Here is a 15,680-nt window from a genome sequence, read left to right as displayed (position 1 = left end):
TCTTTGCTGTACACGGCTGTGGCAAGCCCCCAAAAGTGCCTTGGGCCCCCGAGTTATACGCCCCTGTTGAGCATTGTGGAGAGGGGAGGTGGAATATACGGAGTACGGTGGTAGCCGTCTTGTGACAGTCAGTCACTCGTCTTGGCAAAGGGACATTTGTTAAAGTCTGACCTGGATTGATCCAGTGAAGGAGGAGGAATGACAGTTATGTTCCCAATTTTGCTAGTATGGCGCTTTGGCAGCAGCCTGCCTGTCCGCTTTGTTTTGATTTCTGCATGCAGCTTGACGAAAGTCGATGTAGTCTCAGACCGCATGAGGGCGGTCGGCTCCGAGCCGTGAGCTCATCGTGTTGACTCGATGTGTAAACATGGCAAAGCGGTGAAATAAGGTAGGACTTAACTTTGTAACCGATCTGTGTGCGTTGCCTAAAGATGTTAACTTTATAGTTAGCGCGGTTGACTCATAACTAGCTTGCTAGGCTACCGGAGCAATCGATTGATTAGCGTCACACGCACTTTGGTATTTGGCTAAAAACAGTATTTGTGTTCTATTTGTTATCTTTGCATAATATTTGCAATGTTTCTGTCCTCATTTTCAAGTCAGCTTTTTATCTTGTGTAACCGCTAACGTTGTTTTGCATGTGTATGTTTGTGTGTCTTCTTGTGCAGCAGCACCCCCGGCCGGCCCTGCTGTCATGGAGGTGGGCAGCCTCCCAGTGGAGCTGTGGAGGGTTATTTTAGCCTACCTGCCTCTCGCTGACCTGGGCCGCTGCTGCCAGGTGTGTCGCGCCTGGAGGGAGCTGGTCCTCTCTCTTGATAACACCCGATGGAGGCAGCTGTGCCTCTGCTGCCCCGAGTTCCGACACCCCAACTGGCCCAGTAAGCCTCACCTTGAGCCCCCGTCGTGGAGGGAAGCCCTGAAGCAACATGCCCTGGCCACCCGTACCTGGACTCAAAATGAACCCGAGCACCAATCCACTGCCTGCCTCCTTTTATTCAGGCGCCGGAAAGACCGCAAGGTTTGGCATGTGGGGCCCGGGTTTGAGTTTGAGACCTTGCGAGGAGCTCTTGGGGTGGCTGGGCCTTATGACCGATTGGTTCTCCATCCGGGAGTGTATGAAGAGCAGGCTGAGGTGGCCCTCAAGGTGCCTGTGGAGTTGGTTGGGCTTGGCACACTGGGCCAGGTGACCCTCTTGGTGTGCATGGAGCAGCAGTGCCCTACTGCCAGGTTTTGTAATCTGGTTTTCATGCCACCGTGGTTCTCCACAGTGGTCTACAAGGTGAGGTATATTTTGATTTTTTTTCCCCACAACTTTTGTTTTGGAATAATATTAAATCACCCAAGTAAACAGTAGTCCAACAAATAAGTTATTTTGTTTGTTTGAAAGATAAGTAATGGTTGGTGATATATTTGTATAATTTGTTTATTTTCCACCCCTGTTTGTTGTAGACATCATGGGGTCATGTCCAACTGGATAACTGCAACTTTGAAGGGGCTCAGCTGCAAGTCCGCGGGCCCGGGACTTGCCAGGCACGCTTTTGCTCCTTCTCGAAGGGCAGCTCTGTACATTTGCTCAGTGTTGCCTTCAGCTTACTGGACAGCTGTGACTTTTCCGGGAGCGATACTGCTTCCGTAACCGTGGAAGGTTCACCTGTGTCCGAGAAGAACTGGGCTTGTAAATATATGGCTGCCCTGGCCAGGAATTTGTCATCGTGTGGGAACAATAATAGCAGCCTCTACAGAGGGATTTCCACTGGCAGACCCAGTTCTGATGCTACTGTTAAAAAGGAGCACACCGTTTGGGAGGACTGGAAGCGGGAAAATGGACCAGAAGCAGATGATCAGGGCACAGTGATTGAAGATGGATGGAGTGATGGTGAGGATGGTGAGAACAAAGAGGCAGGAATGACCAAAAACAAATTTCCACCAGAATATAAAATCCCATGTGACAACCATGGACTGGCCTACTTACTGCAGCCCCGTGCAGATGGCTCTTTGCCATCCGCCTCCTCCCCAAATCCCCCACGCACGACGCCGGAACCACTCACCCTTCAGCAGGAACTAGAAAGAGACCCAGATGCTCAGATGTTTGCATCATCCACTCTGGGCTGTCTCGTCCGCCGTTGTCTCTTCAGGGACGGGAAGGGAGGTGTCCATATGTCGAATTACGGACAAGCTCGACTGGAGGGCAACATTTTCCGCTGTCTGAACTACGCCGTCAGATGCATCCAGAACTCCATAGTAAATATGGTCATGACAGAGGGGAACCACTGAAGTCAAACACAACCTCCAATTTATTCAGATTATTTATTTAGGTTTTGTCATTGTATGCGTAATTGAGTTTAAAAAAAAAAAGTTTTATGCAAATGATATAACCTTAGGAGTACTCAACCTCAGAGGTTCCCCTGCGTCTTCTTAACTAATTCATATTCCTATTAAAGGTCATTTCAAGATGTAGCCCACAACACAATCAACCGAGCTCTCTTGTTAACCTTTTACAGATAGTGATGCTGCGAAACGAAGTGTGCGAGTGCAGAGCATCAGGCGTGTTTATGCGGCTGTCGGCTCAGGGCCTCATCGCCGAAAATGACATCCACTCAAACGGGGAGGCGGGGTTGGACATCAGGAAAGGAGCAAACCCCATCATTGTGGTAACTGTCACACTGATTCGATCACAGACAGTAAAGCAATTCTGTTTCATTAGTAAGTACAATAAATATCGTGAAATAAACTCATTCCTAAATGACTTCTGTGCAGTCATATGGGAATATAAAAAAACAACAACCACAAAAGTTCATGTATAAAATGAATTGACAAATATTACAACTAATATTTTTGCTATAATTTCTGTTTACGTAATCTGTATGATCAGTTGTATTCTTAAAAATTTATTTTTTTTGCACAGACACACTGTCATGCATGTTAGAGAGGCAATTATGAAGTAGGTTGCATTAGTTTGTAAATAAGGGATTTGCTTTACCCTGTGCTACTTTTTTTCCTCTCTGTCAATTCCTTAGTGTAACAGAATACACAGTGGCTTCCGCTCAGGGGTTGTTGTGCTTGGCAATGGAAAGGGCTCACTTCGGAGCAACCAAATCTATAACAACAAAGAAGCAGGCGTGTATATACTCTTCAGTGGGAACCCGGTCGTCTGGTAGGTGCAATACCACATTGCATTTTCAAAGTATGCAAATATTGGCCCACAAAGACAAGAAATATCACAAAAGCACTATCAGGATCATAGTAACTACTAGAGATGTCAACATGAGGCGGATAATTGAGATAATTTTTTTTCATTTTCTTTTAGTGGGAACCACATCTTCCAAGGGCAGGCAGCAGGGATTGCTGTAAATGAGAATGGCAGAGGGATGGTAACGGGTAAGTCTAGCATTGGGGCTTTTTTTTTTTTCCCCCCCAGTGTGACAAATGTTCACGCATAAAGCGCTCGGTAAACATTTAAATTTTTAATCCCAGAGAATGTCATCAAGGAAAATCGGTGGGGAGGTGTGGACATCCGCAGAGGGGGTGACCCAATCCTGAAGAACAACTTCATCTGTCATGGATACTCTGATGGCATTGTGGTGGGAGAGCGTGGCCGGGGACTCATTGAAGGAAATCATGTCTACTGTATGTTATTCCCTTATTTAATGCCAATATCAAAAGCCCAAGTTGTTCTCAGCATGTAAATGTTTGTTGTTTTTTCTTTCATTATACTCATTAGGCAACAAAAGTTGTGGTGTGTGGGTCATGTCATCCAGCCTCCCCCAGCTCCTCGGAAACTACATCACCCATAACTGGTTGTACGGCGTAGCCGTGTTCTGCAGGAAGGACCCAGAGAACATCGAGGCCAGGGAGGGGAACTGGCTAGCGCCCGACGACAGCGGTGATAGGAGGGGCGTGGTGGAAGAAGATGGGAGGGAAGAGCAAGAAAACTTACATGAGGAGGGAGAACTCTTTGCATGGGAGAGCGACCTGGACAGTGAGGATGAACGCCACGCAGCACGCCGCTCCATCAGTGTGGCGCTGGTGGAGAGCAATTGCGTGAGCTTCAATGGAGGTAAAAAAACATCCGTCATTTTATTTGATTTTTTTTAAATCAACATTCTCAATATTAAATGTTTTCCCCATACTTCTCTTGCCCTCTGGGTAGCCGTAGGCCTTTTCATTAAAACCAGCGAGCCACTGAACATCTACGCCAACCTCGTCAACCAAAACGATGGCGATGGCGTTTCCGTGCTACAGAGCAGTCATCTGACCCGCCTGGTTGCCAACTGCATTCTTGCAAATGGTCGAGCGGGTGTTACCGTGAAGAAAGACTCCCGTGCGGAGCTTCGCAGTAACGGTATATATGAAAACAAAGGCCACGGCGTCAACTTCACCGGGTCCGGACAGATGGTAGAGAACGACTTGGTTGGAAACTGGAACTACGGGATCCAAGTGTCTGGAAGTGGTGATGTCAAGGTGTTACATTTTGACACGATCTGTAAAAAATATTTTCACCAGTTTATGACTGTCCACTTGTCATTTACAGGTGCTGCGCAACCGCATCCAACCAACCCTGGATTGTGGCATCTCAGTACTGGGACCAGTAAAAGCGGTGGTCACCGATAACCAGCTGTTCCAAGGCCACCCATATGGCAAGAAAAGCCTTTTATACTTGGACCCTGGCAACGAGAGCTGTGTGTTACGCAACAACAGTATTTCAAGCCATAATAGCAGGTATCTAAGCAACCCACAGTGTGCCAGACTGTCTCCAACGCTGCATGTGTACCAAGCCAATCTTTTTTTATCTGTTCTTTTTTTTTTATAGCTGTACATCTGTCCCTCCTTGGGTACTGGAAAACCCTCCCCCTCGTCCACCGGCCAGCTCACCTTCAGGCCTCTCCTCCTCCCAGTACCCTTCACGACTGGGAATCTCCATGACGAACAGGATCAGCGCCACTGTGGAGAGCGGTTGCCACAGTGGCAGCATGTTCTGCTCTATCCTGTGAAAAAAACTATAACATTTTAAGATGACTTTGCCAAAAGTGAAAGTAGACACCCTCATTGCCTTCGCCCTTTGGTTTGGATATAGCAAAAAAAAAAAATGGTATCGTCCATTACAAAATATTTTGAATCAACAATCTGGTCCACCCAAAGGAGAATTTTTAATCAGACTGGTTGAGTCCATTGCAAGATTATTGTCAGTCACAAATCTAAACTTACTTTGTATCTGGGAACTATTCCGTCTTTTACTTTTTCTATATGTAACGCACAATTGACAAAGTTATCCAGGTGGTAAGGTCTTGTTTGTTCATGTTTCAAACATTGAATATTTTCAATTATTTATTCTCGTTGTTTACCGCTTTGTTTTTTGTTAACTTAGTCATGCTTTTGTTGTGTTCTCACCTTTGTAAAGGTTCTGGGAGCCTGGATACTGTGTTGTCTGGATGAAGTCTCTGAATTTTTATATTCAAAATCATGCTGAAGGTCCCGTTAAAATGTTCTTTTTTTTCCATGCAAATAAATTCTTTAACTTTTACTGTTCTGTCAGTGTTGACAATGAGGTAAAGCTGAGCCTTGTTTGATATTGTAAAGTACTGGTAGCTAGAGGGTAAGCTTTATATACTGAAAAAGCCAAACTCTTGCTCCCGCTTCTCATAATAAATGTCTGATATTCTTGTGAGTCTATGCTCCAGCAACCAAATCAATCAATTTTTTTTCATGCGTTTGGATATTTATTTATTTTTTACCACAGACGCAGCAGGTGATAAGAGAGTAGGAGACATGGAGTGTGCAATATGATATTGACTAATGTGCCTATACGTTTTCAAGCTCCAATAGATGTACGCTTATATAAATGCATTTACATTTAACTTTGTACCTGTCAAAGTGACAACCATAAAACATCATTTGTTTTCAAATGTGGACTTTATTTGTTGACTAATAAACAGTTCTACTCATCACCTCTGTCGGTCCTAACGCATCTTCCTGCGTTTCCTTCTCTCCCCAGATTGTTCATATTTGACAAGTGGAAGGATGAGGGAAGCCTGCTTGTGGTTGTCATGAAGGCCATCCGCAATGTTCTTCCCACGGTATGACCTTGGCAAGGTCAGCCCTAGTGACTTTGCAACTTCGATCATCCTATAAAGCCACAGAAAAGTCAGTTACAGAGTTACATTAGATGGAAGATCTTTCTAACATTTAGGCCAGTACATCTATATTTTCCATAACAAGATTGCAACTACCTGGCCTCGGTTAACCCCATGTCCCGATGCAATAACGTGAGGTCAGCAGTCATGTCACCCATATGGAGCAGCAGAACCAGGCAGTGTGTTGCTAATTTGGCATGCATTGAAGTGGACACCATGTTAAGGACTCTGAAAGGTGACACAAAATGTTATTTAGGAGGTTTCCGATGCCTTAAATAATAGTGAGTTAATAAAAATCGATTAGGGCAAGATCATCATACCTGTTATTGTTGAAAGTCTCCACAGTAAATGTCCTGAGAATTTTGTTTTGCACAATGCGGGGGCAGCCTTCTTCTGTGCCAACTATAAACACAAACACGTGAATCTTCAAGAAAGTGCTTTTTCAATGGTGATAAATAGCAAATGGTAAGTTCACTAACACTTGCGGCTGATATTTTTCTGCCGTGACAGTTTGAGAAGCATGGAAAGGTAAAAAGCACAGCATGCCGTCTTCTTTCTGGCTTCTTCGTCACTGGGCAGGTTCTCAAGGTGCTTCACGACGCACAGAAGCCTGAACCGAGGAAAATTACAATCAAAAGTTTAGAAAATACATCTTTTTGCTTCAATTCCACCAAGAAGTACAGTTGGGTCAATTCAAGTGAGCATTTTTTTTCTGTTGGGGTAAAAAGGATTATTTTAATTGGTCTTAATAATTGGTTTGCGTTAATTAAATAAACTGACATTCCTTAGTAAGTACATTTGTGAGTGAATTGAGATCATCTTTAGTTCCTATATAATGTATTTATATTGAAATTTTTGCTTGGCAGTGTGCTGTGAGATTTCTCTGATGTAAAAATGTGCATTTATGGTTGAGAAACACTGGATTAGGATTTGCCATTCAGTAATCCCGTCACACTAATTGAATGTGAGCGGTGCCCTCAATTGAACTTTAAAACTTGGTGAAAACATGACTTAAGTCATCCTACCCTCCGCTCTCTGTCATATCCTGCAGCTCTTCAGCAGTGAGTTCAGCCATCTTGGATCCAACCTCTTCCAGAGCCTTGAATTCCATCGGACTGAGGACTGTGGGTATTCATAAAGGAAAAAAAAAAGTGAAGATTCAAACACAGTTGAGGTTTCGATGTCGACGTCACCCGCAAAGGGAGTGCACTAAATTAAGGATACGTCCGTCCAATGGGTAAACGTTCTCAGGTGAGTCTGCATCTGCGTTATATGGAGGAAGGTGGGGAGCCAAAGCTGCCTGCGCCTCCATGTCGGCAACTTCCTGTTGCAGAGCTGTGGAAAAACAAAGAAACAAAACCTGTCTTTAAAGAAAAAAAATTATGGAGTTTATGCATTTGGATTATTGTTTCAGGCATTGAAGTCATTATCATGGGAATTTAGGATGGAATCTTTCAAATCATTGCGAAGCACGTTAACATTATTAAAAGCAAAATGTTTGAATTTGATCTTTGATAATTACTTATTAATAAGTACTCAAATGCTTTCATCACTATGTTCATCTTGCTCTTTTTGCTTACCTTCCACACCCTTCTCATTAATGACAGTGCTGGCAGCCTTTACGACCGCCTCCTGCAGCATGTTACTGTCCACCTTGTTCAGTCTGCGAGAGGTCAGAGCTTTCTTCTGTTTGTTGGTACCGAACGCCTCAATCAGAGAATCAACCTGCGCAGAGAATTCAAGACATTACTTCCAAAGAAATTTACTTTAAAAGCATGTGTGAAATTGCATTCTAGAATTTTCCAGGCATCATTTGATGAGTTCAACTGTTACTTTTGATTGTGCCGGATGCATTTTTAATAAGTAGTGCATAGAACCTGAAACTTTTATCCCCCATTTTTGTTTTCCCCTTCTTGAAGGTATCATTGAGTTTGAAATGTGTCACATCGCTGAGTAATCTGAACAAAAAACAATTGATACCCTAATTGAAGGAGCTGCTTAAACAGTATTTCACTGTTGGTGTTGTGTTATCATTATGTGCAGCATAGGTTATTTAAGAATACGCTTATTTATTTAGCACATGGAAGAGGAAATTTGCATTGCCAAGGTTGAACCTCAGTTTACCCCTATATCCCAAATACTAGTCCTTAGATAAACAAAAAATGACAAACTGTGGTACCTTTTCCTTGTAAGTCTGTGTTGTGTCTGTATCATCCTTCCCTGATGCTTCTCCTGGTGAAAAGATTCATTTTCTTAGGCAAAACGTGCATAATCTTCATAAATCAGTTTTCAAGCAAAGAACAACAAAATACTTTCGGATTCACATATTACATAGTTTCCTCTTACCTGGTATAACAGGTTGCATGTTGAAGAACTGTGCACTATGTAGTTCCATTTGCTTGGTTTTCTTGTTTAATACTCCAACATAATAACTAAACAAGAAAATTATAATTTCACTTAAACAATGACAATACAGTTGGGTTGTTTGCAGAGACATTCTTCATAACCAAATTAAACCTACTTGCAGAGACTGTTGCATTTAAGGGCTCCAGTTCCGAAATTTTGCCCAACATAGGACAACCTATTTGATTCAGCCACCTAAAAAAAAAAAATTCCCCAAAAAAATAAGAAGGGATGGGGTCAAGAAAATTCTGAACCTAAAAATGAACAGGAAGAAATGGATGTAATTTCTCACCAGTATCCGCCTAGTTTTTTTCCGGGGGTTAACCTCATCGGCACTCCTGTACATGCTGAAGTCCAGTTTCTCTGCATTTTGGACGCTGCCATTGGAAAATCGAACTAAAATAAAAATAATAATAATAATTAGAGGGGAAGATATAATTGACTTTGTTGGCCAGTGGGAAAGTAACGCATTGTACAACTTGAACAGGTTAGATTCTCACAACCACAAGCAATGGAAAGAAAACCTAAAAGGAAGTAACAACAAAACACACTCTAATACAATCATTACCTAGACTAACCAAATATATGTACATAAAATTATTACATATCACTGCTTTATCCGTGTCTCGCTCTTCCTCGCAGCACACTATCGAACAGGAGGCCGCCATCTTTGTTGTTTTGTGTGGCAAGAGGAAAAGTACTTCCGTTTTCATCATCTAAAATAAAAAATAAAAAAAACGAAAAATGTATTAAGAGTAATAAGTCTATTTGTGTATGTACCTTCATTAAATATTTTTTTCTGACAAATTTTTACTTTTTAAAAACTATTTACTTGTCGGAATAGGCTCATTACCTGTTTTCAACTTTCACCAAAATGAGGGGGAAATATGTAAATGAAGAAAGTTACGTGTGTTTGAGATCTTGATGGATTGAAATTTTGGAGAAAAAGAATGTCAAGCAGATCAATCAAATGTATGGATAATGTATATGTCTGTCATCTTTAACAATAGTTGAGTCCGCAGTAGTGTCACCTCGTGGACAACCATTGAACTGCGGATGCTCACCTCAGCGAGGTCAATGAGAACAGCGCCGCCCTGTGAGTCTGGTCGGGAAAATCTGTCTGAGGAGGGCAATCAAATAGAATGACTGTGTATATATCGTTGTTTTTAAAAGACATATATCCGTCGCTCTCTATTCCATCAATAGTTTTTATTCCTACCAGTCCCACTGGATGCAACTACTGCGCTGAGGACGTAACAGTTGCTGGAGTGAACAAGACCCGTTTGGCTCTCTCGCCCCTCACAAGGCAGACTGCCATAGAAACGAGTAAATCCCCAGGGGACGTGGATCCTGGCTGTAAAGATTTATTTTAACCAGCTTGGACGACAGTTCAACTCGTCGAGACACTTAAGTTGGCGATTTAAACCGACGCAACATCAATGTGGCTGACTTAATGCTTCTCCTCTCATCACCCTGCCTTGCTGGCAATTAGCTGGTCAATAGCCAGCTAACTTTAGCTTCGCTAGGGCCCGAATTCTGCAGATTTTTCATCCATCTTTTGGCTGGTCAAGGTAATTTTACGACAACATCCTGTATTTTCTGTGTATTTCCAATGAATTGATCCGTTACCTGTGCGTCAAAACGAACTAGCTAACTGTTGACCATATATGTCAATGGCACTGCTACAAGGCTATCGTCTATGATGAAAGGATGCTCTTGTAGTTTATCCAAAATGAGACTTATCTTTAATAGCCAAGTCGATTTACTGGGACACATATGGATTGTGCACTGTAGATAAAAGTATTGTGACACTTTCAGGAAGTTGAGTAGATCGACCAAAGTAATAGTAAATCCTGGGATTTGTTTTTTTACCATCTATCAATCTGGCGTAATATTTCACAATTTTAGGAAATTTATTATTAGAGGTGGGTCCAGAGTGCAGTTTTCATAATTTATATACAAGAGGTATTTTAGTGTGTAAGAAGTATTTTTCCAAATCACTTGAGCAAAAGTAAGAAAGGACTCCGTGAAAAATTACTCAAGTATTAACTGAGCTAAAACAACGTAAATAATCTTAATATAAACAATAATCTTTATAAAATAACATAGAGCCATCAGCCCAGCCAATTTACTTGTCACTTGTTCAACAGCAGAATATGCTCACCAGGCAGAGAAATAAAATATGAAATGTTTTTGTAAAGATGAGACCCTAAAAAGGCAAAATGACAACTGACTGTAATGCAATACAACAGCGGATGAAACTGAATGTTCATCTGCCATCAACCTGTTTTTATCCTGTCATCATTAGGAGCATGGACTTCCCAAGCCACTTTGAGCAGATCTTCCAGCAGCTCAACTATCAGAGGCTGCATGGTCAGCTGTGCGATTGTGTCATTGTGGTGGGCAGCCGACATTTCAAGGCCCATCGCTCCGTGCTGGCAGCCTGCAGTACCCACTTTCGAGCATTGTTCACGGTTGCAGAGGGAGATGCCAGCATGAATATGATCCAGCTGGACAGCGAGGTGAGAACGCTGGTGGTAAATGTAATGGTAACCTCATGTTCCATTACAAGCTGTTACACGATGCTGATTCGACCTCTGATTTAGTAGGATGTTTGAACACATTTGAATTGCACCTAGAATGAATAATCTCCAGATTCCTGTTAATTGTTAAATTCACTCAAGAGTCAAGACTCTTATTTGTTTATAGGTGTAAGTGTGAGCGAAAGTGGTTGTTTGTCTGATTGTCTGGCGACAAGTCACGGTGGACCTGGCCTCTCGCCCAAGGCTGCTGGGATTAGTTTGCAGTTCACCTGAGACCTCACCTTAATGAGAAAAGGCGTTGTAGAAAATGGATGGATGATTCGTTTCACAGGCTAAACTGTTTCCATTACAAAGGATCTAGATCGGTGGGTGCTGCTAATATTTGTTAAATTTGGGTTTGTTGCTGTCATTTGAGACATTTTTGTGATTGTAGTTATGGAAATTAATTTGACTTAACTCATTAACTGGACAGGCAGTGTTTTTTTTAATATTGGTAATTATTATCCAGTGCAAGGCATACATTTACTGTTGAGCTCCACTTTTAGCACAATGCATGCAACCAATCAACAGCCTTGTGTGTTTGCAGGTGGTGACCGCAGAAGCATTTGCGGCCCTGGTGGACATGATGTACACGTCCACCCTAATGCTCGGTGAGAGCAACGTGATGGACATCCTGCTCGCCGCCTCCCATCTGCACCTCAACAATGTGGTCAAAGCCTGCAAACACTACCTGACCACGCGAACCTTACCCATGTCCCCGTCCTGTGACAGACCCCCACCTCACCACCAACAGGAGCAGCAGAGGCACAGGCAGCAGGTAGCAGACTTGGGGAACCCCACTCTAGCCACCAATGCCAACCTGGCCGCAAATGCCGCCACTTCAAAGTTGCAGCGCTCCTTCTTGCTGCAGCAGCTCGGCCTCAGCTTGGTGAGTTCCGCTTTAGGCGGGATTGAGGAAGACAGGGTGGGCGGCAGAGTGGTGGAGCAAAGAGCCTCATTTCCTATGCGTCGCTTCCATAAGCGCAAAGCCTCACCGGGCCTAACAGAGGAGAGGCCCAGACAGAGGCAGCGCCCCTCCGCCCCAAACTTGGGGTTACTTTCGGAAGAGGGCGCAATCGCGGACCGAGAGGAAGGAGGGCTTCTCTCGCCAGATTCCCACAAGATGGGGGATGACTCCAAACTGGATACAGGCATGCTGTGTGCTCCACAGGATGATCCTCAGATGCCGAGCCAGTCAGATAGTGGGCGCTGTGTGGGGAACGACATGGGGATGATGCAAGGAGGAGTGGGCAAGGAGGAGGACGTAGAAGATGGGGACCACCAGAGCAACAGGATGAAGATCAAATCAGGGAGCGAGGGGGAGGAGGAAGAGACAGAAGAACCAGAACAGAAGGTAAGTTTTGTTGGTTTAATTAAGCGTATTTTCTTTTTTTTCCCAATTTAAGGCCCAATTTGAAAATGTGGAATTTACAGTAATAAAATAAAACAGATCGCCAAAACATTGAGGCATAAATTATTTATAAAGAACACAACAGCCAGATTTCTAAATTACCAGCACTCGTTTGCTTAAACTACAAGTTAAAGGAGCATTGCATAAAATTTTTCGCCATCTTGATCAATTGCCAATAATTTTGTCCAGTCCATTTTGGAGTTACAAACAATGTTGGCTGAATAGATTTCCTGTCACGTGAATGTCCGCTGCACCTCTGGTCTTTTTCAGGTGCTCGTCAAACAAGAGCCGCTGAGCTCACCCGAGCCCGCAGACGAAATTAGTGACGTGACATCACAGGCGGAGGGCAGTGACCCGGCCGAGCCAGTGAGCCAGGAGGAAGAGGAGAAGGTGGAGCTGAGTCCCGAGAGCAGCGACCGCAGCTTCACCTCAGAACCGCAACCCAGCTCCAACTCGCTTCTGCAGTCCGGCTCCCAACTTCTCCTCAAGAGCGGCATGGGAAGAGGCAGGGGAGGTTTTGGGTGTAGTAACTCGCTGAACAGCAAACCTGATTTCAACATTTCCAACTTCCTCGGCCAAAAGAATTTTGGGAGTGGTGGCAGTGGTTTGATGGGTGGAGAGGATGACCTTCCCAACACCACAACTGGTGATGCTGTTGCTCATAACTTCCTGTTGAGACAGGAGGCTTCTGGACCGTCCGGTTCTGCCCCGTCCTCTTTGCTACAGTCCAGCCCACTCAGCAGTGAAGGTTGCACTCCTTTTGGAAACAACATAGAGGCCGATTCCCTTTTCCTTCGCCCTCTACACGATGGTTATGGGAACCCAAGAGGAGGTGGGGGCAGTGAAGGGCGTGGAGGTGTTGATCCTTATGGTTTGGATTTCCAGCGCTCCAGTCTGGGGCTGCACTCCCTGGGGCGACCAACACGAAGTGCTAGTGGAGCCACTCCCACCGTTCTGGGTTATCCCGGCTACAGGCGCATCGCCCCAAAGGAGGGCGGCGCCCTCCAGGATCCCGCCTCCTCCTCGTCCAGCCTGGCGAGCCCCATGCTCCTTAACGAGAGTTCAGGCTACAACATGGCTAGCGGCAGGCCCACCTCCCTCCCTCCTCAGCTGACACGTGCCTCGGCAGACGTGCTATCCAAGTGCAAGAAGGCTTTGTCGGAACACAACGTCTTGGTGGTGGAGGGCGCCCGCAAATACGCCTGCAAGATCTGCTGCAAAACCTTCCTGACACTGACCGACTGCAAGAAACACATCCGAGTCCACACGGGAGAGAAACCCTACGCGTGCCTCAAGTGCGGCAAGCGTTTCAGCCAATCGTCACACCTCTACAAGCATTCCAAGACCACGTGTCTTCGATGGCAGAACAGCAACATGGCCAATGCGCTAATCTAGAGCTTTTGAGAAGGATGCTTGAAGTCAATCTTGATCACATGCGCAACAAGCATGGTGGTTAGCCATCACATAAGTCACAAAGTTAGCTAAAGACATCATAATAGGGACTGGTAACATTTCATGATTGTTAGTTTATTAGTCAGACAATGCATCTCCCTGTTGACTGCTTAGTGGAGCTTTCCATACAGCTCCAGAGACTTGCGCAATCAGTAAGATAGGTTGTCTTTCAAATCAACTGAACCCCGACTGCTGGGGGATACCTTTGCACCTTTGACTTGTCGCTTTACTGATTGGACTTAGCTACCAGAGAAGTGTACCTGTTCACTCTTAAGTGTATGGTATCATTTAGGATTTATCACGGTTCACTGGAAAAGGCAAAGTGCACCTTAATTTGCATTCAGAAGCATGACTAGTATTTCTATCCTTAATTGTTACCGATGGGGGTTAAAAGCAAAGCATTGTGTGAAGGAAAACTGCCATTCAGCAAGAATTCCGAAGACTTATCGAGCATTTGCAGGTCAACCTTTTTATTCTAAAAGAACATAAATGTACACTATAAATGTTTACTGTGCTTCATTTCAGTGCTTACAAACGTGTCTTAACCATCTCACATTGTGCACGTGTTAGGCAGACAAATTATTGCTCGTCTTATAGCAAATAACTGATTCTGAATTTCTCTTTTTAATTATGACTGTTACGGTGGGCAGCTTTGTTGTGCTCTGCTCTGCCCTCTTTTGTAATTTTTTTTTTTTTTTAGTCAAATCATTGACTTTTCAAAATAGGTTTACAGTATTTGCACTGGTTTCATGTGTTCCTCTACCTGCGACCAGTTGACCCATTGTACAAGGCTTGTTGTTTCCTGTCCATCATTAAGATCACACAGCCTAATTGGCAGGTTGTAAAGTTGTTGTTGAATAGAAATCATATTTAGTCAGTGTTACATAAGTGAACTGAAATAGAGTTTAAAAAAATGTGGATTAAAACAAAAAGTGTACTTTATTTGTAGCACTAAATGCTCTGTATTCCTATTGTGCACGGTTTTTTCACTGAGGAATTGTTTCCTATGAGAATTTAGTTGGAAACTTTATCAAAAGCACTCAAAAAGTCTAACTGAAACATGTGAAAATTTGAAAAAAAAAATGAAAATGCTGTGTTAGCCACAAAATGATTTATTTTTCACAGTGTATTTTTTTTCACCGGTTCTAAACACAAAATAGTTTCTTCAAAACCTACCAGAACACATATGAACTTTAGTGCTCCATAAATTCCGACTGAATTCTTGTGCAAACACGTTACAGTTTAACTCTACCTACACAACTCATTGTTGTAACGTGAAGCTATTTTCTTGATTGTTTTGAATTCTTGTAGTCTAAAATATAAAATAACCGCTCAGTACTGATAGACCTCTGTGTCGCTCACATTTAATTTCATTTGAGCATCAGGGTAGTGAATGATATTGTCTATTACACTTTGCAAAATATATGCTTGGTTCCAACAGATATGATGATCCTTGTTGCTGCCTTTTTGCTTAAAAAGCATTTGTTGATCAAGCGCAAACTGTCAGGATTTCTTGTGTTCATTCCTTGTAATGTCAACATCATGTGACCACAAGATGACCTAGGGGTCTTGTGGATTGTAAAGTCCGTTCAGTTGTACATGCACACTGAATTAAAAAAGAAAAACAATGAAATATAGTTGTGATATATATATTTTTATGAACATCTTTCCTATAAGATTCTAAAATGGGCGGCTGCGTCA

The 15,680-nt window shown here is 43.4% G+C and overlaps 3 protein-coding genes across 6 annotated transcripts; 2 read left to right on the top strand and 1 right to left on the bottom strand.

Moving 5' to 3' along the window:
- The first annotated feature begins 67 nt into the window (after positions 1–67).
- On the top strand, positions 68–5,945 carry fbxo10 (F-box protein 10). 2 transcript variants are annotated; one of them, XM_088374895.1, is made up of 11 exons: positions 68–388; positions 672–1,279; positions 1,450–2,241; positions 2,502–2,651; positions 3,018–3,154; positions 3,308–3,378; positions 3,475–3,627; positions 3,722–4,057; positions 4,151–4,461; positions 4,532–4,719; positions 4,811–5,945. In XM_088374895.1, exons 2-11 carry the CDS (start codon positions 695–697, stop codon positions 4,989–4,991), a joined length of 2,904 nt encoding a protein of 967 aa, XP_088231021.1. In that variant the 5' UTR covers positions 68–388; positions 672–694; the 3' UTR covers positions 4,992–5,945. The 2 variants fall into 2 exon arrangements, with proteins under 2 accessions (XP_088231021.1, XP_088231020.1); XM_088374894.1 differs by having other exon boundaries at positions 69–388; positions 669–1,279.
- polr1e (RNA polymerase I subunit E) lies at positions 5,892–9,649 on the bottom strand. The gene is made up of 13 exons (XM_088374901.1): positions 9,599–9,649; positions 9,139–9,250; positions 8,827–8,930; positions 8,653–8,729; positions 8,478–8,563; positions 8,311–8,363; positions 7,712–7,856; positions 7,356–7,466; positions 7,157–7,253; positions 6,611–6,741; positions 6,452–6,533; positions 6,228–6,359; positions 5,892–6,123 (listed from the first exon to the last, which is right to left on the bottom strand). The coding sequence occupies exons 2-13, from the start codon at positions 9,248–9,250 to the stop codon at positions 5,958–5,960; spliced, it is 1,296 nt and encodes a 431-aa protein (XP_088231027.1). The 5' UTR covers positions 9,599–9,649; the 3' UTR covers positions 5,892–5,957.
- zbtb5 (zinc finger and BTB domain containing 5) lies at positions 9,593–15,612 on the top strand. 3 transcript variants are annotated; one of them, XM_088374899.1, is made up of 5 exons: positions 9,593–10,105; positions 10,843–11,056; positions 11,664–11,894; positions 12,288–12,470; positions 12,798–15,612. In XM_088374899.1, exons 2-5 carry the CDS (start codon positions 10,847–10,849, stop codon positions 13,920–13,922), a joined length of 1,749 nt encoding a protein of 582 aa, XP_088231025.1. In that variant the 5' UTR covers positions 9,593–10,105; positions 10,843–10,846; the 3' UTR covers positions 13,923–15,612. The 3 variants fall into 3 exon arrangements, with proteins under 3 accessions (XP_088231025.1, XP_088231024.1, XP_088231023.1); XM_088374898.1 differs by having other exon boundaries at positions 11,664–12,005; XM_088374897.1 differs by having other exon boundaries at positions 11,664–12,470.
- Positions 15,613–15,680: the final 68 nt, after the last annotated feature.

The sequence above is a fragment of the Syngnathus floridae genome, chromosome 4 (genome assembly GCF_059516105.1).
Source record: "Syngnathus floridae isolate MCC-2025c chromosome 4, RoL_Sflo_1.0, whole genome shotgun sequence".
NCBI lineage: Eukaryota > Metazoa > Chordata > Actinopteri > Syngnathiformes > Syngnathidae > Syngnathus > Syngnathus floridae.
This window is presented reverse-complemented; position numbering and strand designations above follow the sequence as displayed.

Coding starts and splice junctions, on each gene's coding strand:
- polr1e (XM_088374901.1), bottom strand. CDS start 9,250: ATGATGAAAACGGAAGTACTTTTCCTCTTGCCACACAAAACAACAAAG. Junction 7,857..8,310: donor CACAGACTTACAAGGAAAAG/GTACCACAGTTT, acceptor TTCTCTGCGCAG/GTTGATTCTCTGATTGAGGC. Junction 7,254..7,355: donor CGTTTACCCATTGGACGGAC/GTATCCTTAATT, acceptor GAATACCCACAG/TCCTCAGTCCGATGGAATTC.
- zbtb5 (XM_088374897.1), top strand. CDS start 10,847: ATGGACTTCCCAAGCCACTTTGAGCAGATCTTCCAGCAGCTCAACTAT. Junction 11,057..11,663: donor TGATCCAGCTGGACAGCGAG/GTGAGAACGCTG, acceptor GTGTGTTTGCAG/GTGGTGACCGCAGAAGCATT. Junction 12,471..12,797: donor CAGAAGAACCAGAACAGAAG/GTAAGTTTTGTT, acceptor GGTCTTTTTCAG/GTGCTCGTCAAACAAGAGCC.
- fbxo10 (XM_088374895.1), top strand. CDS start 695: ATGGAGGTGGGCAGCCTCCCAGTGGAGCTGTGGAGGGTTATTTTAGCC. Junction 2,652..3,017: donor GAGCAAACCCCATCATTGTG/GTAACTGTCACA, acceptor TCAATTCCTTAG/TGTAACAGAATACACAGTGG. Junction 3,379..3,474: donor TGGCAGAGGGATGGTAACGG/GTAAGTCTAGCA, acceptor TTTTAATCCCAG/AGAATGTCATCAAGGAAAAT.